The sequence below is a fragment of the Lagopus muta genome, chromosome 11 (assembly GCF_023343835.1).
Source record: "Lagopus muta isolate bLagMut1 chromosome 11, bLagMut1 primary, whole genome shotgun sequence".
Lineage (NCBI taxonomy): Eukaryota > Metazoa > Chordata > Aves > Galliformes > Phasianidae > Lagopus > Lagopus muta.
This window is the reverse complement of record NC_064443.1, coordinates 6,328,972-6,353,296: the sequence shown is the minus strand read 5'-3', so window position 1 is coordinate 6,353,296 and position 24,325 is coordinate 6,328,972. Positions and strand designations below refer to the sequence as shown.

General features: G+C 41.5%; 1 protein-coding gene across 3 annotated transcripts in view; it reads left to right on the top strand.

Annotated features, from left to right (window-relative positions):
- Positions 1-21,213, top strand: part of FAM120A (family with sequence similarity 120A) — a 49,398-nt gene extending 28,185 nt beyond the window's left edge. For 2 of the 3 annotated variants that reach the window (XM_048957158.1, XM_048957157.1), the window contains exons 11-18: positions 5,356-5,605; positions 6,924-7,038; positions 9,292-9,501; positions 10,589-10,772; positions 11,643-11,780; positions 13,232-13,373; positions 16,774-16,870; positions 19,312-21,213. In XM_048957158.1, coding sequence (XP_048813115.1) covers positions 5,356-5,605; positions 6,924-7,038; positions 9,292-9,501; positions 10,589-10,772; positions 11,643-11,780; positions 13,232-13,373; positions 16,774-16,870; positions 19,312-19,623 — 1,448 coding nt within the window. In that variant the 3' untranslated portion in view covers positions 19,624-21,213. The remainder of the gene's footprint in view (positions 1-5,355; positions 5,606-6,923; positions 7,039-9,291; positions 9,502-10,588; positions 10,773-11,642; positions 11,781-13,231; positions 13,374-16,773; positions 16,871-19,311) is intronic. The other variant, XM_048957159.1, reaches the window with a different exon arrangement.
- Positions 21,214-24,325: the final 3,112 nt, after the last annotated feature.

Here is a 24,325-nt window from a genome sequence, read left to right as displayed (position 1 = left end):
GATTTTAGCTGAGATGGTAGCTTGTGGTTTGGAAGGGGGTAAGTTACAGGAATGAATTTCATTTGGTCATCTCAATTACAGAATAGCAAGAACTGGGCAGATTGTGCAGGATACAGAGAATGGTGTCCTAAGCAGCAAGAGCTGATTTCTGAAACATCCTTTGTCACACTCAGTAGCTCCTACTGACTTCTCTGAGGGCTACAGCACAGGCGACAACAGACAAATGATTGTGATTCTGCTTTTATTGGTGCTCTCAAAAAACAAGTACGCATGCAAGAGTAATGAGCAGAAAGAAAAATCAGAACAATTAACTAAATTTCTAAAAGATATGTGCTGTCTCTAGGTTTATGCAGACAGTCAGTTGTACAAATATGTCTAAAATTCTGTAATGTATTTCTGTAATGTGATCCTATATATCTAAAATTCTGGGAACATAGTAATTGTACATGAATAATTAGTAGGTGTGTTGTGTGAGAGAGTTATAGGAAGCTGTGAAAAGTGTATAATAAACTCGGGGTGTCGGTATTATTACTAAATACATAGACAGTAAGATAATGGATCTATCATAACATAGATCTTTTCTGTCTTTTATTATCATTATTTTTATGTAGTTGAAAAGTCAATTAAAAACAACAGATCAGTTGTTTTTAGAAGTAGTGATGCTTTTTAGTAATAATTGTCTGCTAAGTAATGCCTTTTCTGGACGCGTTCTCATGTCTGCTCCCAGGGGACATGAAGAGCTGAATTGCTACATTTTTCACTGTGCTTCTAGTGCCAAGGGCGTGCTATTGGCTCCTTTCCCCTTGCTTGTGAGAGGAGGTAGTCAAAGTGTCTGACTTGCTCTTCTTTTCAGGTTCTGAAACCATCTGCCCTTTCCACTCTGTGGAGAAATGCACGCTTGTACAAGCTGCCATAACTGTTGGTTGGATCTGAGGATTTGTTATTTTAAGCCTAGCCACCTTGTGATGTACTGTTCTCCATCAAGGATGTACTCAGCTGACACTGTTTCTGCCAGAAGGAAAACAGTATCTTGAGCAATTGCCCTTTTGCAAAATCAAACATGCTTTGCTCAAGCTGTACTGTCAGTGAAGATTATGAGGTTAAAAGAGTCCTGATTAATCCGCATTAGCTATCTCATTTGCCGAGATGTCTCACAGCTCATGGTCAGTTTGTGGGGAGAAAAAAATGCTAAGAGAATATCACAGAATTATAGTACATCCTAAGTGGAAAGGGACTCATGAGGCTCATCAAGATCCCCCCTGGCTCCGTACAGCACCACCCAAACCGACGCTCCTTGAACTCTGGCAGCTTGGTGCTGTGCCCACAGCCTTGGGCAGTCTGCTCCGTGCCCACTGCCCTCTGATGAAAGAGAATCCCCACCTGACCCTCCCTGACAGCTCCGAGCCGTTCCCTCGGGCTCTGACCCTGTCCCCAGAGAGCAGATCTCAGCCCTGTCTCTCTGCTCCCTGTGAGGAGCTGCAGGGCCTTGAGTCCTCCCTCAGCCTGCTCTGCTCTGTGCTGAACAAACCACAGGAGCTCAGCTGTTCTTCACACATCTTGTCCTTCAGATCTTTCCCCATCTTCACAGCCCTCCTTTGGATGAGCTCTGGTATCTTTATGTCCCATATTGTGGCACACAAACATGCACACTGTGCTCAGGGTGAGGCTGCACCAGAGCAGAGTAGGACATTCCCTTCCCTCATCTGGCAGTGCTGAGCTCAATACATCTCAGGGTACGGGTGACCCTTTGTCTGCCAGGACACACTGTTGACTCAGATTCAACTTGCTGTCAACCAGAACCATGGATCCCTTTCCATGGGGCTGCTTTCTAGCCTCTTGTCCCATGTCCTGTAGTATAGCCAGGGTTGCCCTGTCCCAGATGCAGAATCTGGTGCATGATTTTGATAAACTTCATGCAGTTGGTGATTGCCCTGTCCTGTAATTTCTCGAGAGAATGTCTGAGTCAGAATTTGTCAGAAAACATCTGAGGCACGGGTAGCAGTGAAGGTTTTAACATGCAGCTGGAGCATGCTGCATGCTGTTGCTTATGACTTTGGAGCTTGTGACATTCATGCATGTTTATGAAGCAGGTTACCTTAATGCAGGTTGATGCTGAACTTCTGCACTTGGACTGACCTTCAAGTGTCTTGACGCTGATGTTTAAAACAGGCATCAGTGTATTGTACCATTCCTTGGGCTACTGTGAGTATTCAAATCTACTCATCAGCAACAGGAGGAAATTTATTATGAAAAACAGTATAATTAGTTCTGTGGTGTTGTGACTGAACGTGCACTTATCCTGAGTGTTTGTTGTAGCTCATGTCGTCTTCAGGGTAGACGTTTCTTATCTCAAAGAGGAAGTCCTGGAAGGAAAACACAAAACGTTCCTCTGAGGACAGAGATACTCAGCAGTTGAGGAAGATGGTGTTTTTGGCAGCAGTCCCAGTGCAGAGTTGTCAATGTGTAAGAAATGCTCTGGTGAAATAAGTAGATACGGACTAGTCCTAGATTCATCTGTTAAATGCTAAATGTGAGTGAACAGTACTGCGACTGCTTGTCAGCTGATACAACTGTAATTCTGTCCTCCCATTGTTCACTGCAGGGAGGCTGTTTGCCACTCCATATTGAACAATTCTCCAAAAAGAATGGTTGCCTTTCCTAAAATAACTAGTGCATTGCACAGTTCTGAAGGCAAGATACCTCTTCAGTGTAACCTCTACAGGTAGTGTATTACTGAAGAAGGTATCTTTTGAGAGCAAACCAACTCACTCTTTGATCTTGATCTCATAGAAGCATGGAAATTGCCATACCGAAGATTAAAAGTTTTGAACAGCACTTGAATGTTGAAGGATAAGATTTCGGATAGAAATTATAGACAAAATATTTTCTTCTTTTAACCTTGGGGTTGTTTTAGCAAAAAGTTTATGAAGGTAATGAAACATTTGTGTTCTGCAAAGGTCTTTATCCTTGCAGTTGTCTTTTGTAAGGAAGTGATGGAAGCTGGGTAAGTGGTCTTCTGGGAATGCTTTAAATGTGGCGCTTACAGAGTTTGCATCTGGTTGGCTCTGACAGGGCATCCAAAGAGAGATGTGGAGTGTAGCTAGCAATAGTGCCTCTAGTATCAAAAGGAGCTTGAAGGGAAGAAGAGTAGAACTCCAGAACACAACTTAGTTGTCAGCAGTTGGCTTTTTCATTGCTGAACTGAGGTCTTTGACTGGAACTGTTCTGTGTAGTAGCCTCGTTGTGATCCCTAGCTGTTTATGAAAGGACTAAGAAGTTTTGGTCTGAAAGAATCTCTTGCTTCCAAGATACAGAGTAATTATGTAGCTTGCTCCAAAAGGAATGCCTCCTATTTGTTTCCATGGAAATTACAACAGGCACAAAGAGTGCAATAGCACTTCTTGGTAGAGTAAATTATCTGCTGCAGAACACTATTCCGCAACATATTCACCACCATTAGCTCTGCATTTTTTGCCAGTGACAAACAAGGGCCTGCATGCCATGCTTGTAAAAATCTGCAGCAGCAGAGGTTACTCCCATTTCAAAGCTGATACAGTGGTGATATTGCTAGGGTAAATGTTGCCTATGCAGTACATCTTTCATTGGTCCAAGTGGATCAAATTTGGAAGGCACCAAATCTGGCCTGTAGGACAGTACAGCCAGGATGGGCAGTGTGCTCTATGGTATGCTCCTTGATCTCCATAAATGTTCAGCAAGCATCAGTGAATGTCCGTAGGGGCCTTTTTCTCCACATGAAGGAATTCAGTGACACCCCTTTGCTTCATCTGCACTGCTTTGTCAGGCACCATTTTGTCAGACTGCCCCTTTGCTGCCATCTGTCATACGGCAACAAAATGTAATGGAATATTGGCAGAAAGTTTCAGCCTCTACTGCTTTATGACCATCTACTTTTGACATCGTGGGCCAACTCATAAAACAGGAGGCATTACTTTTGGAACAGTCCTATTATTTGAAAGCCTTCAGAAGATGCATCTTACGTGTTCATGCTTGCTGTCCCAAGCCTAAACAAGAAGTAAACACCAGTGTGATAGATCCTTTGCAAATAACAAAGTGCTCTGCTGGCTGTTAAAGCCCATCTTGAATAGCTTAGCAGCATATAAAATCTGGTAGCAACCAAAATAGAACGTGATTTTGCAGTGAGGCTACCAACTAAATATATCAGCATATTTATTTTCATTGCTGCACATTATCTTTGTAAAAGTTAGCCTGCTGTCTGTGAGGTGTAGCTACAGTGCTGTAGTAGTTCTAGTCCAGATAAGCAGGAGAGATTGCTTTAAGATGGTCCAGAGCTTCTTTTTAAATCCAGATGGTGGCCTCTGCCATGGTTTGCCTGACCTTAATCATAAAATCACGTGTAAGGCTGCCGTCTGATTGCTGATGGAGACTTTGTAGCTGTGAGAGCTATCCTGGCACCAGCAGTATTCTTTTCTCAATCTGTAACAGGGAGGCTTCTAGCAGAAAGAGCAGGTCTGGTCTCATGCACTGCTTCACTAGCAAAGCGATTTGTCTGGGCTGTAACCTGAAGCTTCACTAACAAGCTCCTTGAATCTTTCCACACTGCATAACTGGGCTCTGAGTTAAGAGGAGTGCAAACAAATTTGGGGCTGTGTCAAACTTGGGGTCGCTCCAAGGCCAAAGGTATCATTTATCAGTCCTGACTTTAAACTTGTGTTCTGGTTTAGTTGTCTTCATATGTGAAAAAGGGAGATGCTTTAGCATCTGTGTAGAGTGAAACACTGTTCTTATAGATGATAGCACAGCACACACAAAAACAGTAGCCCCTTAATTTACAGCACTGCTTTTTATCGAAAGGCTTACAAAAATTACTGTGTTCTGATCTTTTTAGGTTAAAAAAACCCAACTAATTAAGCCCATATTTGAGATTTAATTCCTTTGCATTACTTGAATTACAGGCAAGCGTGGCTGAAGTTTTAAATCTCATTTAAGTTATCATCAGTACAATCATATTGTTCCTAAAAGGCTGGAAATGGAAAATATTTGTATTGAATGTGTTGTATCTCTGTAGGTTTTTAATCAACTTTAGAGGAAAGTTGCGTTTTCAAATTATGTTCTTTTAGAAAATGAATGTGTCTCTTCTGTGTTGCTTATCAACTTGGAATTATTAATGTAATGTTCTTAGTGTACTCTTGGCTGCATGTACTTATTTTGTAAGTGATGGCAATTAGAAATGGTCCACACGGAGTCTGACTTGCCAGTTCAACAGTGTGATCCAGAGCGATGTCCAAGGGATACTTTTCAGATCAGGATCTCTTGCGTACAAGGTTTTAAATATGTAAACCTTTTTAACTTTTCTCATCTGTTATCATTCTATAGTTTCACCAGTGATAATTAAGGAATGGGCTGCTTACAAAGGAAAGTCTCCGCAAACCCCTGAGCTGGTGGAAGCTCTTGCCTTCAGGGAATGGACGTGTCCTAATCTGAAGAAGCTGTGGCTGGGAAAAGCAGTAGAAGACAAGAACCGAAGAATGAGGGCGTTTTTGGCCTGTATGAGATCAGATACACCAGCAATGCTCAATCCAACTAATGTGCCCACTCATCTTATGGTGCTTTGTTGTGTACTAAGGTCAGTGTTATCTGAAGGTAAAACAGAATGAAATAAAGTTTTTACTGTACAGGTTAATGTCTGTGATATATTTAACACAACACTTGCAGCTTTGGAAGAAGGGTCTTGTATCATTTTTAGAACGTCGCTTTTGGTAGTCTTTAAAGCGTGCTGTATCCTTCAAGGCTTCTTTCTTCAGTCTCTAAGGAACTGAAGAAGGAAAAAATCTTGTGTTGCTAAGAGGCCTCTGTAGCATTTGAATTAATTAACCCTCACTGTACTCATGGTTTTGGCTTCGAAAAAAAAAAAAAGCCATACATTTGGCATCTTAGGTTGATGAGGCTGTAAAGTGAAAGAGTGAGCTTTTCAGAGAGCAGCTGCTTAGCAGCTTGCTGAGATGGTTCATGTGAATGATGCTCTGTCAGGTTCTTTGTGGTAGTTACTCATCTGGTTGAGATGGTGATAACCAACATTTGAAGTATACTATTAAAGAGAAGGTGACAAGATTCAAATCACTCGCTGTGTTTAATTTTCAGATAGAAAATTGAACTGAGAATGAAAGATGCTGCTCTTTTTGGGAAGGTTTGTGTCAGTATGACTAACCCTGGCTTCAGCCAGGTTTACAAGCTAACTTGCTGCACAGGAGAATTTTTAAGCCATTTAAGAATGATGAATGTAGGTTTGTTTCCAGTTCTACCTTACTTTGTCTTGCCTTTGGAAGACTAAAGATTGTTTCTTTTTCTCCTCATTGAATAATAAGAATACAAAAAAAAACAACAAACGGACTTAATAGCATCTTGAACAAAGTGGAGCTCCTCTTTCATTTGGGCAGTGTTTCTTTCCTGTAGCATAGGGCGTGTATAAGTTCTTGTTTATTAAGACATGAAGTTTTATTGGACACTTGTTATAAATGACGAGAATTAAATTCACTGATTAGGTAATTTCTGACTAATATGTTATCTGGAGACCACATTCACAAAGCCTTTTTACCATTATTCTTTTTTTTTTTTTTTGTAAAGGCAATCTTTTTTAATTTTTAGGTATGTCACAAGGCTTATCACTTATCTGTTTTGGTGGCCTATCTTCTCCTTCTTTGGAAGCAGACTGCCTTGTGAATTTCATAATTCATTCACAGCTAGTCTGTCTTCAGTGCGATCTTTAATTTAATCTTTAAATCTCTTTGGTATTTTGTCTGTTTTAATTATTCAAGTCTAGACAACCAAAAAAAAAATTCTTGTTGTTGTTGCCTTCTGCTGACTTCTGATCAAGTAAAATGCTCCTTGATTTGTCATCTGTCAATGGAAGGAAGCTTGTGGATAACAGCTGGCTTCATCTGCAGGTACATGGTACAGTGGCCAGGGGTTCGTATACTTCGTCGCCAGGAACTTGATGCTTTTCTTGCCCAAGCATTGTCTCCAAAGCTCTATGAACCTGACCAGCTTCAGGAACTCAAGGTAATTCTTCACTGCCGTAACTTCAGAGATTTGTTTTCAGCTTGCCCACGTTGCTAATTTAGTGGGTCCTACCTAGTAAGTATTAAATGCAGAACTGTAGGAAAAATTAATTTCAGTATTTTAAAAGATAAGATCTCAAAGTTTCTCTTTTTCTAATGCAACGGTATTATAGGAAGTAGATACAAATAGGGTTGTTGGTGTGCTGTTGTAACTGTAAATCCGCAATGCCTATCACTCTGTGCCACATCTTACTCTGGGCTATTTCCTCACCTAGCTTTCACATGCTCACATGGAAATTTCCTCTTCTAGCCTTTAGCCTTGAACTAAATAAACAAGATTTGTTCTTTGCTTTTATGTTGCTATCAGAAATTTGTTCTGAACCTAAGTTCTGTACTCAAAATAGTATAATTTATTACTTAATTTGAAGTAAACGTTTTTCTGAATGGAAACAGTTATAATTACATTTTTCTACATAACATTTATTTCCCTGGCAGTGTATTTCCTAAATGGAAGCTCGGAGGGATGTCTGGATGTATAGGGAGCTTAATAACCCCTCTTCGTTTTTAATCAGTGTAGTGAAGGAGGGGAGATGCTGATCACCTTGTCATATAGCCTGTTGAAGTCAGTTCAGGTAGTCTTGCAGGTACTTTTATGCAAGACTTAAGTCAGGAAAGATGAGTGACTGGTTCTGTTCTGAGCCATGCTTGGATATATGCTCTCCTTAGTTAAATTAGGGAGGAAGATGTGGTACTTACATCCCAGAATTATTCATATTCATGGGTATATACACTGCCAAGGGGCACAGACAAAAGCAGCAATCCTAGCAGAGTTCTTCCTAAAAGAAACTATAATTAAGCTCATGCGGACTTCAGCTATAAGTTTTTTCTAAGTAATGATTTGCCCCTACAACTTGGTCAGCAAGAGCATTTTCAAAACCAGCAACTGACAGTTTCTTTTCTGTGTGTGAAAGCAGAGTCTGACTTGCATTCCTATGGCAACCTGGCAAAGACTTCTCAGTCTCAATGAAGTAAACCAAATCACTCTGCTTGTGGAACCCCAACACTTAGCCATAGAAGTACTTATAAATGTTAGGGAAAGAAAACACGTTAGAATCTATTTGAACTTGTCACACAGCAAGTAGATAATTCATGTTAGCAATGTTAGTGGCAGAGTTAACTGGACAACTGAATAGTCTTTCCATATACCAAATAACAACATCAAAATAAGCAGGAAAAACTTCTTTGGTCATTCTCTCGCTGCTGACAGAAAGAAGCTGAGTTTGATCCCAGCTGTATATCTGCAAAATGATTGGATAGTCTTTTGGACATAAAAGGTTATGCATACGGAAGGTAATGCAGTTTAATTTTAGAATTTAATGCCAAGATGTTTAAAGTGTTCCCAAGAAGTTGCTGGTATTTCCAAAAGTGTTTTAGAAAACATCATTGCTGCTGTTTCCTTATTCTACAGCTAAGAATGTAGTTGCTGCAAGCAAACACTTTTTTGCTATCACTGTCAGCAGTTGTTTGTTCTGTAATTCTGCCCTTGTGTATCTGTCCCAAATAAAGTTGTTGTATTCATTAAAACATCATCAATGAGACATTCTGAAATAACATAGTCTTAAGCCAAGTTATAACGTCCATTATTAAAAACATTGGAAAGGAAGTGTGGTACATGGGCAGAAAAATTGAATGCTAACATTGAGCTCGTTCCTGGAACTTTGTGAAAAGTGGTATCTCAGAAGGAATGAATTTTTCAATGAAAATGTCTACTTGTGATTTCTTCTGTACGTGTTTTAAAGCTTTTATTTGCTATAATAGCTTTAGCATTGTTTAGAAAAACCCTGCACTGGGTATTTATCGGTGATCTTAATGCTTAAATATGCACTGTACGTGTTGCAGGCACTGTGTGCCACAAATGTAAGGTGTGTATTTTACGTAAAACTTCTGCTGGCTTCTTGATAATGAGTTGTATTCAAATTGCTTATCAAGCTTTGTTGTTAAGGAAATAGTTTCTCACTTCTATTTCTTACCTACAGACTGAAGGGATGGGAACAGCCTTCCAGAGCACTGCAGTTTTGCGTATGCAGATTATAGCTTCACATGGATTCTTCTGGTCAAACTGGCCTTTACATGTGAAAAGTCTGACAGCTTTTTAAAATCGCTATGTTTTCAATTAGCAAATAATGCAACTGGTGGAATAACTGAATTGCATCGCATTATTTTCTTACTGAACTAGTTTTTCTTTCCAAAACAGATTGAGAATCTCGATCCCCGAGGAATTCAGCTGTCTGCTTTATTTATGAGTGGTGTCGATATGGCACTTTTTGCAAACGATGCTTGCGGACAGCCGATTCCATGGGAGCACTGCTGTCCATGGATGTATTTTGATGGAAAGTTATTCCAGACCAAGCTCATCAAAGCAAGCCGGGAGAAAGTTCCGCTCATTGACCTCTGTGATGGTCAGGTGTGTAGTTGCAAAAGTGTGGCAGAATATTAGGTGTACAGAATTTTGGTTTATCAGTTGTTTACTTCATGTTTCATCTCTCCTCAAGAGGGAAATGCAAAATGAATTGTCAGTAGTGACCTGTCAGCTCTATTTAATCTTGGCTCTGTTGCTGATGGTTGAAATGGCATTTTGGTAGGCTTTGGAAAAGTAAACTGGTGTCCATTTTTAATGTTTCTGTCTCTGCAAACTGAAATTTGAATGCAGTTATGATCTAAAGCACTTACTCTGAGTTGAAAACTTTCTGTTCCTTCATTCAAGTCATCTTCCTGTGCCAAGGTAGCGTCACAAAGGACTAAGCTGCTGGAGTTTTACAATTAATGAAAATTTCTAATTTATTTTACAGGTTGTGAGGTCATCTTAGGATTCTTAAGCTCAAAATTCCTTCACAATTCTTGCACCCATCATAAGATAAAGACGAATTAGATTTTTGATGTACGTAGTTTGTGCAAAATTATTATCTAACTGTGAAAGCAGGAGATAGATGAAGTTGATAGTTTACGGAATGTCCAAAGCATTTTATTTTTGCTGACTGTTAGGGAGATAAGAAGTCTTTTAACAAAAGAGATTATTTGTTATTTCTGACTCAAGGGAAACCCCTTTTAGATTAAATCTTGATGGAGGCTGTGGTCACACTCGGACTCCTTAGCCTCCAGACATAAATTTGGCTTTGCAGCCCAAGTTTATGATGATTATTCCCTTTAAAGCTTAAAGGACTGCATTAAGTTTTCAGGACGCTACAGGCTGATGTTTCTCAGTTCCTTTTAAGATTCCTACGTTGCCAACTTCTAAACTGTCTCAGAATTCAGACTTTCATCTCTGCTGATACACAGTGATTTTTTTGTGAACATTTGATATGTTGTTGAACTGTTAGAAGATACGCAAGATAGATGATTGTAATTTACTAGCTGGCTTTATGAAAGTTTTTTGCAGTACTTATCTACCCTTCTGTTCTTTTGGTTTTGTCTGAATTTGTTTCATAAATATAGCTTTAGAGAATTGAAATCAGAATGCTAACATCCATTTATGACCTTCTTTTTATTCGTAGGCTGAGCAGGCAGCCAAGGTTGAAAAGATGCGTCAGAGCATCCTAGAAGGATTAAATTTCTCCAGGCAGAACCATCCTCTCCCTTTCCCACCTCCACCTGCCATGCCTTTCTATCCAGCTTCTATGTATCCTCGACACTTTGGGCCAGTCCCACCACCTCAGGGCAGGGGGAGAGGCTTTGCTGGTAAGTGATGGGACAGCAGTGTAAAGCTCGTTGGTGTGAAGGGTTATCTTGTCTTCGCATTCCCCAAACCAAACTGGTTTGGTGTTTGGTTTCATAGGAAAGATATGTAAAAAGAAGTGATTGGCATGCGTTGTCCTGTGCCAGTCACTGCGTTTTGTTGTTACTTTTATTAGCTATAGCCTGGCATTATGGAATGTGCTGTATTGCTGCATATTTCCGTCAGAATTTTTAGTAGCTGTGCCAGATCAAAATATTTATACAGCTACTGTATGAAAAAGCAAAAAAATAAGATGAACAAGTCAACACTGGATGATCTGAGAAGACTCTTACTTGAACCATACTTTGCTTCAAAACGTTCATGTTGATTCATAAATGATGGGGACGTGGTCTGACAGGATTGAAGACAGCTTTTCCCTCTCCTCTGTTTTGCCACAGCCATTTGGCTGTGGGCAGTTGGCACCCTCGAGCGTAAATACTGGAGGGCACTGATTAAACCATTCCTGGCTGTTTCTGGTATCATCTCCTTCCTCAAAACCACCCCCGGTCACAGAGGGCCTTAGATGTATTGATGCTGGGCTTTATGAGTAGGACGTCATTCAGGTGCCACCACTGTAACCAAAAAGTAGCTGTGAGTATCCTGGTGCTCATCACGCTGCGGAGGCTGGGATGGCTGTTCCAAAGCCAGTTGAAGGGCTGCAGGTGGCAGAGCCCAGCGGGAGGGCTTCGGCCAGGCTGTCCCAGAGGCACTGCGTTGCCCTGCGCCGTGCTGGGAGGAAGGAAGGAGGTGGCAGCGGCTCTGCTAGGGGCTTTCCCTGATGCCTGCTCCCCTCACAGCTTTTCCCCTGTCTTTCTTTACCCTGGGTCTAACAGGAGTCTATGGCTTCGGAGGCCCTTATGGGGAAACAGTAGCCACAGGCGCTTACCGGGCCTTCCGGGTGGCGGCAGCGGCAGGACACTCCGGAGCCTTCTCTGGCAATGACAGCAACAGGACTAGCAAGTTTCAGGGCGGTAATTATACCCCGAACCCTTTTCTTAGAGCTTCTGCCAACAGCTTCCTTCACTTCATGGTTTGGTCTGAGGCTTCCTACTGACTCCAGTCTCCCTCTCTCCCTAACTGTCTCGGCTCTCCCCTCCGCAGCCTCAGGCTGCTGCGAGGCCGCGCTCTCTGCTCTGCTGCCGGCCTGTCCCGGCCCGCACACCTCTCAGCGGCAGCCTCTCGCGCCTAGAAATCCTCCTTTGGGCACAGAATAAATAGCTGCAAACGCAACGAGCCCTTCTGTCTCCTGCGCTTTGAAACATGAGGGTGCAGCCTGTCGTGCGCTGAGCTGTGCTGGATTGTATTAACAGTCCTTTCCTAAAATGTGGGGACGATTTGAGCTTTCTGCAACACAACGTAGTGTAGAAGTTACCGGCTTGTGTTCCTGCTAACTCATTAGCGTCAGTCTGGACATAGGTGTGAGGCTGGTCTATTTGTGTGTCCATTGCTTTTCTGCTACACTAGGTGAGACAGTGGAGATCTGTAAATTCCGATCCCTCGTTTAGGATGGAATTTTTCCGTACATGTAGCTGTTCTTTTCTGGCCCGTGAGCTCTTATTCTGGAAGCAAGCGTAGCTCTTAACGCTTCATTGTGTAACTCATAACAATATATATTTGAAACTGAAAGAGTTACACAGGGAAGTACAAACCTTTTTGAACTTAATATAGTGGGAACTAAATCATTGATTAACATTTGGAGACTAACTGTGGCTGTGTAAACGCAATGTTTTGTAACCCTTTCGGTGCTGATGGTCTTGCCAGTAACTCCTGACTCAGCTGCACTTAGCTTTTTGGAATACATGTTTTACCCTGGCTTTGACTTGTAAGTGCAAAACACAGGTATAGATGAGCAGCGTGAGTAATAGCTAGTATCAGATTTTGGGCATTTGCAATTTTAGCCACTTTTTTTGGAGTGAAAGAGTCAACCTGCATTTACAGTGAGATCAGTTATTTCACTGTGTTTTTGTACCAGCGTGGCAACAGTGCAGATAATTCTGCCTAGTAACTTCTTTATGGAGGTATCTTAGGCTGCTATTTGTGTATTAGGCTAATAGCTCGTGTTCACTAAAAATGAGTTATTAAACTTTCAAAAAGTACTTCATGAGGAGTGCAGGAGAGAAACTTCAGGTATCTTACATTTCCCTTCAGTTTCTTGATGCTTATCTAAACTGCATTTTTAGTTCCTGAAACTGAAGTACTCAATTACTTTGCTTTTCAGAAACTGTATATGTTTTTCTAAAAGGCTGTGTGAGAAGGACTCTTGAAGTTACAATTATTCTGAAAGGCCGTAGTGTGAACAAATAATTTACCACTGCCAAAAAGAGGAAAGTGTACAAGTAATAAAATTTGGTCCAGCAAGCTTTGTGCTCAACTAACTTCAATGTTGCAAAAGATCAAGTTTTGGTTTTGCTTTTATGTGCAGGAGTCCAACCTATTCCTTCTCAGGGAGGGAAACTTGAAATTGCCGGCACTGTAGTCGGCCATTGGGCTGGAAGCAGACGTGGACGAGGGGGTAGAGGGCCGTTCCCTCTGCAGGTCGTTTCTGTGGGAGGACCAGCGCGAGGGTAAGTGCCGCCTGTGCGATGTGCTTTTCTTTCATGCAATACGTTTGAAGATACATTGGGTAAATTAAGCCCACTAAGTATTCACGAAAAGCAATTACACTCATTTTAAGATGTTTTTAATCAGTTATTCAGATGAGCATAAGCATTTTTGTGCACACAAAAAAATTGTAGTCTGAGAGATGCACTGAATTGTTTCACACAATGTGAAAGTGCGAGGAAGTGGCTCGAGGGTTTTTCCTTACATGAAATCAGTAAATACATTATACCTGATCAAAACTGTCACAGCATTCAATTATTTTCTTTGTCACGGTAGAGCATTTATAATGAAGTGTGATAAATTTTTTAATAACTTCATTATGTAATTTTTCTGCAAAGCAGCAAACAAGGATGTTTCTCAGTTTAATAGTTCTCTGCTACAGTCATGATGGGAGATGTGCTTAAGAGAATATTTTCTTCAGCTCTTTCATTCCATTTCACTACAGCTGAAATTACAGGTGTACAGCATTTCTGAAAACAAAGTAATTTGTGTAAAATATGTAGTCTTTTACTTTAAGATTATATTTTTTTCCCTGGGTTTATTGTTCTGTGCATTGCAGAGCTGCCATCTGTAATTAAGATTGCATCCATTATGGTCGATGGTGGTGAAGTTATGTAGTTTGTGTATTGTATCACTGTTCGACTGCATTAAAGTAATGGAGGAAAGTAGCCATATTTATGCCATCATGACCTAGGAAGCATCTGGAAGAATTAAGTTTTGAACTGTATAGATTCCTCTCTATTCATCAATTAAAAGAAATGTGCAGTATCAAAAGCATGGTGCTACAGTCAGTATGAGCTGTTGGAACACCAGTCTTGTTGGACTGAGTGAGAAAATGGTCAGACCTGAAGCACTGGCAGTGTGGGAGCAGGGACAGAAGTGATCTACTGATGTGTGTACAGGGAGAGGTAAGAACAGCAGAAACAAGGAAGAAGAGCTCATGAGCAGAAAACAGCATAGGTATAAGAACAGAGCTGACATTAAAGTGGTGCACACATGCATCTAGTGTTGTGTCAGGCACTTCAGGCAGGTATCCTAAGGTAAACAGCTGTGCAGGTTAGCAGGACCCATAGGACACCTCTGCTCTTCCACAGCAGCAGTGGGAGACAGAGTAAGCTCAGGGACATGCTGAGGCACACGACTCCACTGCATATTTACTTTTCAGTGGAATGCACTGGCTGTGGGCCTGTTTGTGAAAAATGTCCAGGTAATTTGTACTGCCACAGTCAAGACTGCTGTCGGATTGAGGCCCCCTGAGTGATTATCTGGAGGCATCTTCAGGCTCAGAGCTGTCTTACATCCATACCTACCCTTGACTTCATAAAATAGCAGCTCCTCCATTTTATGAAGAAGTAAATACCTGAATTTATGGATAACATCAGTAACCAGAGACAAGCACTGAAAAGTCCCAAGTTAGCTTCTTCCTCGGCCGAGTATCAGTTGAAATACGAAGGGGTGTTGCTGCTCCTTTCTGATCCATAAAATGCCCTCGTGGCAGAGGAAATGCTGTTCTCCAGTTGTAGCTTTTGAGTACGGAGTATAAAATATTTGACCCTTTCTTTCTGAAGAAGCACTATCTTGGGGCTGGTAGGTTTGAATTCAAGTTGTCACCTCAGAAAGACAAGGAAGTTGTCAATGCTAGATCTTCCTGTCTCCATCAAGTCCTAACTGGCATTAAACTTTTAAAGTCTAGTGTTACTAAAGAGTTCTTCAAAGATGAGAGGTTACCATGGGCATCTCTTACTGTTTGTTGTTTCTTAGTAGGAAAGTGTTACTGCTGTTACTCCATCTAAGGCCATGTATTATGAAGCCTGGGCTCTTTGTGGATTTCCTACTAACCAGCACTTTCCTAGGAAGGTGCACAGTTCACTGACTGCAATTTATCATGTAGCTCTTCACACTTCTGTTTCATTTTTTTATCTGTTTCAGCAGAGGGTATCATGTCAGGCTTGTTTACAGCATTGTCTTATGTCTCTGCAACACTAAACTTGAATGTTCTTAAGGTTATACCAGCTGCTTTTTATTAGCTTTGATCCATCAGTATATCTAGTGAGCTGTGAATCTGAGTTGGAAAAATCTATTATTCAGCCCTCTGAAGGACGTACTTTCGCCACATAAAAAGTAAAAGGGAGGGGTAATTCTTGTTAAAATCTTTGGAAAGAGCGTAGTAAGAGTCGTAAAACACATTTCTAACCTGTGTCCTTTGCTTTGGCTTTGAATACCCACTATTTAAATTCATACTGCTCCGTGGGGGGGTTAGTAATGCGGAAAGACTTGCATGGCACAGCTCAGTGTTTCTCTGCAGCATCAGTTCAGTGTAACTGGGTTGCTGTAGCGCAGCAGGAAGCAGCAGAACCGAGCAACACCTTTAGCTGCTGCTTAGGCTGTCTTTTGTACAGCTCACAAGGACTTCACTGGCATGTAGGAATGCAACAATAAATACATGAACAGTAAGTATGAGGAAACATGAGGTATGTAGGAGCACCAGGCAGCATACAGCTACTCTGTGCTCGCTTCAGAGGAGTCAGTCTTCGTGCTGTGACTGCCTCGTATTGGGCATTGAACTGGAGGAAAGTAGAGCAGTCGTGTATTTTCAGCAGAGGTAGCAAAAAGAATTTTCAGATGATTTGTGGTTCTTGACACAGCGATGAAGAAAGTTGTAATTCCGTAATTGATTGCATTAAAATAGTTGTAACTGATGGAAAACTTGTTTCCATCTGATCTAATCTTTACTGAATCAATTAAAAACAAAACAGACAAAAGCACCACCTGACTTCATTCAACAGAATCCAAACTTGGCTACATGTTGGCTGTGAAGCTTTGTGGTTTTGTTTTTTTTTTTTCTCCCATGTTCTTGGAAGAAATTGAATGAAGGAAAGGCAAAATACAAAATTGCTTCAGGTTTGATGGGGGAAATTCAAAATTATAGATGTGTGAGCATATCTGTGCGTGGGGAGTGTTAGTGAATGGAGGACACAGTGTTTATAAATGGTTCAAAATTCTTGCCCCCTTTTTAATGTAAAAGTACTTTGAGCTCTGTTTTGAAAGTACTGTAAGGATAATTTGATACTTTGAAAATATTTCTGCAAAGCTTGAAAGTGCTCAGTTATTGTTTCTCAAAAAGTGAAACACAGAATTCATCATCTTACTGCTAGCAGAACAAGTTTGTTACATTTCCTGCACTTGCAGGTAGTAGAACATTAATTCTTGTTTAGGCAGTCATGCTGGTTAGTTAGAGAAATGAAAATGTTAGCCACTGGGCAGCAAGGCTGGAAAAAAGCGCTCTGAAAGTGAAATGAAATTGAAAGTACTTGTGTATGAATCTGTTGTTTATTTTTATTTCCTCTTTCTCAATGCTTATAGGCGTCCGAGAGGAGTTATTTCCACTCCAGTGATAAGAACTTTTGGAAGAGGCGGAAGGTACTATGGGAGAGGCTATAAAAGCCAGGGAGCAATTCAGGTAATAAAGCCATGTGCCTGACACTCATTTACAGGCTAGTGTAGCATGGATTTCCAGACTAGCTAAAACTGACAAGCACAGCTTCAAAATACAAATGTGTTTATTGCAATGATCTTGCCTACAATTTGAAGCTATAAGCTGCACAACCAGAGGTGGATGGCAGGCTAGTTTTGTATCTCAGTCGCCAGCACACTTTGGTTATAAAAACACAAGTGGAAAATGTGGATGTGAAGGCTGTGCCTGCATAGTTCTAACCAGTTGTGGGAATAGAATGTAATTTGGAAAAATGAGAGAAATACAAAGCTGAAACAAATTAGCAGTTCCTGTTCCCGCCCCCGCTCTTTCTCAGTTTTTTTTTGTGGAGTCACAGTCCAAAGTCGTAACAAACAAATAATAGCAGTAGGAAATCGTTTTGCTGCTCCATGGCTCCAATCTAAGAAGTTACTCTAAACTTCTAGGAAACAACCCAGCAACCTTTGTCGCTTGAACACAGTTTCATTTTTAGTGGCAATATAAGAAGAGTCTGTGGACTGTAATTATTGTCTGTTCCATGGATCCTTTAAATATAGCTGAAGCAAACTGATGTTTCATATTAAATGCCAGTTGCTTCAGAGTTGTGTTTTCCTCCCTTTTTCATTGTTCTTGCTGCTATGCAGTTTTGAATGTTATTGATCCCAGGGGTAATGGATGAGTGGGTAGTAAACAGGCAGAGAACTTTCACAATAAATATACATATGGTTCTTCAATTTGTCGTGTAGACATGATTGTTAAGTCTGGGGAAGTACTTGCAGATAGGAGGCAGAAATGTTCTCCAGCAGATAACACAGCAACTTATGCTATTCCAGGTGTAAAAACTGAAATATTTTGAAATAATTTTCTTCCTTGCTAAATTCCTGTTCACTCAGATTGTGTATTGTGTACAGATGTACCTATCTGGTGTACTTTGAATAGAAGAGAAAGCACTACGTTAATTACAGCATCTTGTTTCCAAGTACCTAAACCCACAAAACAAAGGAAGCCCAGAGTAGGAGCTCCCAAGTACGCCAGGCTTCCTGCAGGCTTACGTGTGTAAGTGCAGTGTAGGAAGTACCTGTAGATAAGAAGACAGTCTCAACAGACAGCAAATTTGAGCAGTCACAGTTAATAATATGTAATTTGGATGATAAATATTTTTAATTACATGTATCTTAATCTAAAATTGTGCCTGTGATCTAGAGAGAGAGGACAGATAGTGACGTTTTCTACAAACTAGTCCTGAGCTCATCAGATTCCACCATCGTCAGTCACTATACTGCAGTGTATGTTCATTTTAACAGGAAGGGATAACTTGGGAAGCTTAATGCATAACAAGTGGATTTTATTACCTAGTAAAGATTAACTGGCAACAGTATACTTCTCTGTCCTACAAACCTGAGCAGTTAAGGGAAGAATGTTTTCGTAGGGCCAGGTTGAGAAATGCGCAAGGTCCTCCCTGGAGAATCCAGTGGCTTTACTGTCACTAATTGTGAGGTGACATGAGGAAGGTCGGAGAATGCAACTGAAATAAGCAATTTCTATTCATCAAACAGAAAATGTGCCTGTATCTTCCCAAGATAAGGTCTTTCTGTCTTGATCTGTATTTTACCTTCAGAGTCTTGAGGCAGTTCAGGAGAGTAATGACCATGCTGATTTCAGCATGTAAAAATTAAGATTATTGAAGCATGAAGCTGTGTGCCAGTGAGTTGTGTAAGATGTCCAGATCTTAGTCATTTCTTAATATTTGACTTTGTTAACAGCATACCAGATAAGTACGTTGCTTCTTAGCAACCCAGCCCACTTGTGTTGTCGTTTAAAGCCTGTTGTGGTTCTTGGAGCACTAAGATTCATTGTTACAGATGCTTAAAAACTAAATATACATTCTTAAGTTGCATAAGTCTGATTTCTGTTGTTACAGGCAGTCTACACTCACTGTATGAAATTGCTTTTCTACCCTCAGGAATATAGACTAGAATAGAGAATATTGCACGGTGCCTTTTGCACCTTCCAAAAATTGTGCAAAGATGAGTCTTGGTTTGTATTTGAGTAACATGTAATCATAAAATTATCACGTAGATGAAGCAAGAAGCAGAACTAAGCTGTATGTTGATTCTCTGTTTTGATATTCCCATACACTTTTGTAGCTGCTGTGCTGTGGAATAAGGGAGGTGTCAGAGCAGAAAGAGCATTTTACCACAGGACCACCATTTGACCACCAGAAGGCATGGCCAGGCAGCACTCAGACACTGAGCCTGCTTGAACAGCTGTGCTGTGCCGTTCCTTTTGTGTGCCCCTTCTTGTTTCAGTGGTCGGTGCTCACTTGTGGTACTTCTGCATGCTGCCTGTTTTCGTAGTGCCTTGTATGGGATTGTAAACATATGGTGGTGGTGGGTCTTCAGTAATTTTCTTCTTTTCTTAAAAAATAGGGCAAACCTCCTTATGCTGCTTCAGCAGAAGAAGTAGCCAAAGAACTTAAGTCAAAATCAGAGGAATCTAAATCCTCAATTGTGTCTTCAGATGGATCCCTGGCTGAAAACGGAGTTGTGAATGAGGAAAAACCAGCTTCCCAGATGAATGGGAATACAGGAGACATCAGGGCTTCCAATCAGTCTGAAAGTGCCTTGAGTAATGACTCTAAAATGTGCAATACAAATCCTCACTTAAATGCACTAAATGCAGACAGTGTTTGCCATAAAGATGATGCTCTTGAGGCCACTGTCTTAAAAAAAGAAGAGTAAACTTATTTTTTATAGAGGGTGAAGGATGTTGGGAAGGGTCAGGATTAGGAATATCTGGAAAGAAAGAGAGCCTACAGTTACGTACATTTTTTCCTTTCCGTAAGAGAAAAATGAGGACTTTGGAAATTCGGATCCCTCTTTGATGTCAGAGATTTAAACAACACATTTTTAGTTTTAACCAGTTGTAGTCAAAATGCTACAATAAAACAAAAAAGAAAGAGAATGAAGAGCATTTGACTCCCGCACTTAAAATGAAGTATACATAAAGTTTAAACTGGTTATGACAAAAGCTTGTAGTTTTGTTTTTTGAAATATAAAGAAAACAAATTTTGGCAGTCTTTAAGTATATATAGCTTAAAATATAATTTTTAGTACTTGGCACCATATGTATGCCATTATATTTGATTTTGCATTACTGTGTCACAATAAAGCTTTCTTTAAGGCTTTGATTTCATGATTATGGGGGGAAAAAGGCACAACCACAGTTTTTCTTTCTTAAATTTCATCACCGTTGATGTGGTTCTTTTGTGTTAAAATGTGCAAACTATCGAAACTAAAAATTATAGAGTAATATTGCAGTTCTGCTGATTTTAAATATACATCATACATACTTTACAAGCAAGTTAAATGGAGATAAACTTGAAATCATAGAAGATGCAAATGACCTTTCAAAATAAACACAATGTGTTCTGAAACTTTTTGTGACTAATACCATGCATCCGTGATCAATGAACTATGTGGTTTTGAATCAGACGTAGACCATTAGTACTACTATTTGAGCTAAACTTCTGCATGGTTCATAATTTTTAAAGTGTGTAGTTAATATTATGCATGTTATTGTCCTCTTTCTTCCATTCTTACAAGTACTGTGCCCATTTGCAAAACAAAAAGCTAATAATCAGTAATAGTCCTATAAAAGATGTTAACTATGTTTAGTCATTGACTGATCTTGCTCTAACCTTAAAATTTTGTGATTATTGACCTCTGTTGCATTTATTCTAAAACTTAAAAAAAAAAAAATTATCTAGCCGTTTTGAATATCAACGTTACCCTGGTGTACTCATTGCTGTATGCATTATTGTTCTCTGTTGCTGTTTTATGCCTTCATATTAGCAAATATGAAATTCTGTGAAAAACAAAAAAAAAAAGCTTTAATCTTCAAAAAAAAAAAGTACCCCCCTTCTGTAGCAGGAAACAAATGGCTTGTTCTTGAGAACTTTCCCATCAAGAATTTAGTATAAGCAAATATACCTGTATCATTTTGATGTTTTTGTTAGTGTTTCCAAACTTAATGTACTTCAAAATCAGAATCATTTCTTTATATTCGTTTTCATATAATTCTCCTGATGCTCTTCATCACACATTAGTGATCAGAAATGAGGTGTAATTCCCCATTCCCTGCCCGCAAGAGCTAAGTAGGTATCTTAATGTAAGTTGAAGGGAGTTCTGCCCCAACTCATGGATTGTGCAAGAATGAACTACTGTTGGGTTTGATTGGTTGTAGATGGATTGTGGTGTGGTGTATTTGAAGGCTATTGAATGCAACTTACAGTGCTTAATAAAAATCTTTATTCTTTTAGTATAAAATACTGTATGCCTTTTTTGTCGAATATTTTTTTAAGTACGTGCTGTAAATAAAGGTTTTCCTACGCCCAAACGAAGCACCTGAGTTAGCAGACTGCGTCCGCGCTGTCCTGAGAGCCGCAGGTGGAGAGCAGCAGCAGGCCTCCACGTGCTGCCCGTGCTGGGAAGCCACACGGCTGGTCGGAGCAGCGCTCCGTCCTCGTGTCACTGCTGTTCAGACGCCCGCTCTGAAGTGCAGCGTAGCTGATAAGATGGAAGCGTTCCTTGGAAATGCCGTGGGCAGTGAGTTTAAGCAGAAAAAGAGCCCCGGATGTTTGCAGAGGTGCCTCGGTGTTGTGTGTGAGATGTAAGATGATCAGCTCTGCTCCTTGTCGCTGAGAGCACATGATGCAGTTATGCAGGAGCTTTCTCTGCATAATGGATCGCACTGACATAACACGAATAGTTACTCATTTATACTTGGTTGATAGCAAAATAGCATTTCTGTCTGGGCCCGCCCTTATTGTCTGCTGTCTCTATCTAAATGTTCATCTGTTTACTCTAGTGCCTGACACACATTGTTAAAAACAGCCTTGCCCTGAGCGTTTTTGATCTCATGTTGTGTCTACATGAGCAGTATTAGCAGCTCTGCGCTTCTCGTGGATGCAGTTTATAGCAGTGCAGCTGTGTTCTGTGCAAATTACAGCAATCGTTCTTCATCTCTCCCTTCAGAAGCGAAGTGAGCTGGAGGGGAGCAGTTTTCCTGGTGTAGCAGCCGCCATGCTGGGGCTCATGTTGCCTAAATTCTTGGGATCATGTCCCTTTCTACCTACGTAGTATTTCACATAGTGGAATCCATGTTGTGTTATTCTTCACTTGTCTGTTTTGGAGGTGTAGCCAAGCTCATGTTCCAGTGAGGTTCCAAAGCATCATTTACCTCCTTTTGCAGTAGCAGAGACAAACCAGGCACTGCCGTGCAGTGATGTCAATAAAAATAAATCTTGGCTACTGTTAAGTACATGGGAGATGTCACCTGTGTGCCATGTGCTGGAAGGACGGTCATTTCACTCATTTCTGTTCTGTAACCAAGCCACCAAGCTCTGCACGTGCACCAGAGGGTGACAAGCTATCCACATGAGCATGGCTAAAGTTAGGATGTGGAGGTACGCCAAAGTGATCCAGATCATTGCCCCACGTGTAACAAAAAGCATTGATTTCTTCCACAAATGATGATGAAAGTTTGGCTTGTGCTACACTTGTGCACAACGCCTGGATCACTTCCTTGCTTTGTGGCCTGTTGAAGTGCCTGGCTCCTGGCAGCAGGGCTGCTGGACACTGAGCAGGGAGAACAAGCTCTTGGTAGCTGGGAGGTGCTTGGAGACTGGGTACCAGCGCTCCCTGGTGCCCTAACTGAGAACGTGGGTCTCAAATGAAGAGCCAGCACAATTTTTATTGCTTGCAATTGAGGCAGCTGATCCGTGTATAGCTGGTGGTTCTCTCTTCTCTGCATTCATTTCTGCTGCCAGTTGTGCAGAGATGGTGCAGCACTGAGGTGCAGTGTGTCTGTGTGCTAGCAAAGGGTTCTCACAAAGCACTGGTTCTGCCCTAAGATTTCCTGTTAATGACCCTGAGAAATGTCATAGAATTGTTTGAGATGGAAGGGACCTGTGCAGGCCATCTAGTCCAGCTCCCCTGCAATGAATGGGGATACCGTCGGCTCCATCAGGTGCTTCGTGCCCGTGCAGCCTGACTTGGGTGCGCTGACAGGGCATCCACCAACTCGGGGCAGCCTGTGCCAGTGCCTCACTGCCCTTAACTGTAAAAAACTTCTTCCTTATATCCAATCTAAATCTGCCCTCTTAGTTTGAAACCACTTGTCCTATCACACAGACCCCACTAAAGAGTTCTTTCTGACAGCCCCCTTAGATACTGTCAGGCTGCTCTCTGGTCTCCCTGGCACCTTCTCTCCAAGCTGAACAGCCCCTGCTCTCAGTCTGTCCTTATAGGGAGGTGTTCCATCCTTCGGGTCATTTTTTCTGGCCCTTCTCTGGACACACTCCCAGCAGATCATGTCACTCCTGTATTGAGGACTCCACATCTGGACACAGTACTCGAGGTGAGGTCTCACAGCACAGAGCAGAGGGGCAGGATCACCTCCCTCGCCTTGCTGGCCACACTGCATTTCACACAGCCCAGGATACAGATGGCTTTCTGGGCTGTGAGAGCACATTGCTGGCTGATGTTCAGCTGACCACTACCCAGTACCCCCATGTCCTTTTTCGCTGGGCTGAGCTTCATCCTTATACCCCCAGCTTGTACTGATAGTGGGGGTTGCCACAAGCCAGGTGCCAGGCCCTGCATTTGGCTTTGCTGAACCTCAAGAAGCTCTGGGCTTACTGCTGGAACCTGTCTATGTCTAAACCTGTCTATGTCTGTGCATCCCATCCCTCAGGTGTGTCAGCCACACCCACAGCTTGGTGTCATCTGCAAACTGCTGAGGCTGCACTCGATGCCGCTGCTGATGTCATTGATGTGGATGTTAGAGCACCAATCCCACTACTGACCCCCAAGGGACATCTCTTGTCACTGGTCACCCTCTGGGCATTGAGCCTTTGACCACCACTCTCTGGGTACGATCTCTTAACTGCTTTGTCATCCATTGAACAGTCCACCTGTCAAATCCATCTTTCCAATTTGGAGAGAAGGATGTTATGGGGGACCGTGTCAAAGTCCTTATTGAAGTCCAGATAGGTGACATCAGTGGCTCTTCCCTTGCCCACTGATTTGGTGCCATAATGAGAAGCAGTGATGTTGCTCTGGCAGAACCTGCCCTTGGTGAAGCCATGCTGGTTATCCCTATCACCTCCTCTACACTGTGCCTTAGCATAGCTTCCAGGAAGATCTGCTCCATGATCTTCCCCGGCACAGAGGTGAGGCTGACAGGTCAGTAGTTCCCTGGGTCTTCCTTTCTACTCTACTTTCAAAATGGATGTGGTGATGCTTTTTTCCAGTCGCTGGGACGTCACCTGACTGCCACGACTTTTCAGATATCATCGAGAGACATTACCTGTCCTTGGAGTTCAGAGCCTTAAGCTTATTGTATAAGGGCACCTGGAGAGGCGAGGCAGGTAAGAAGAGG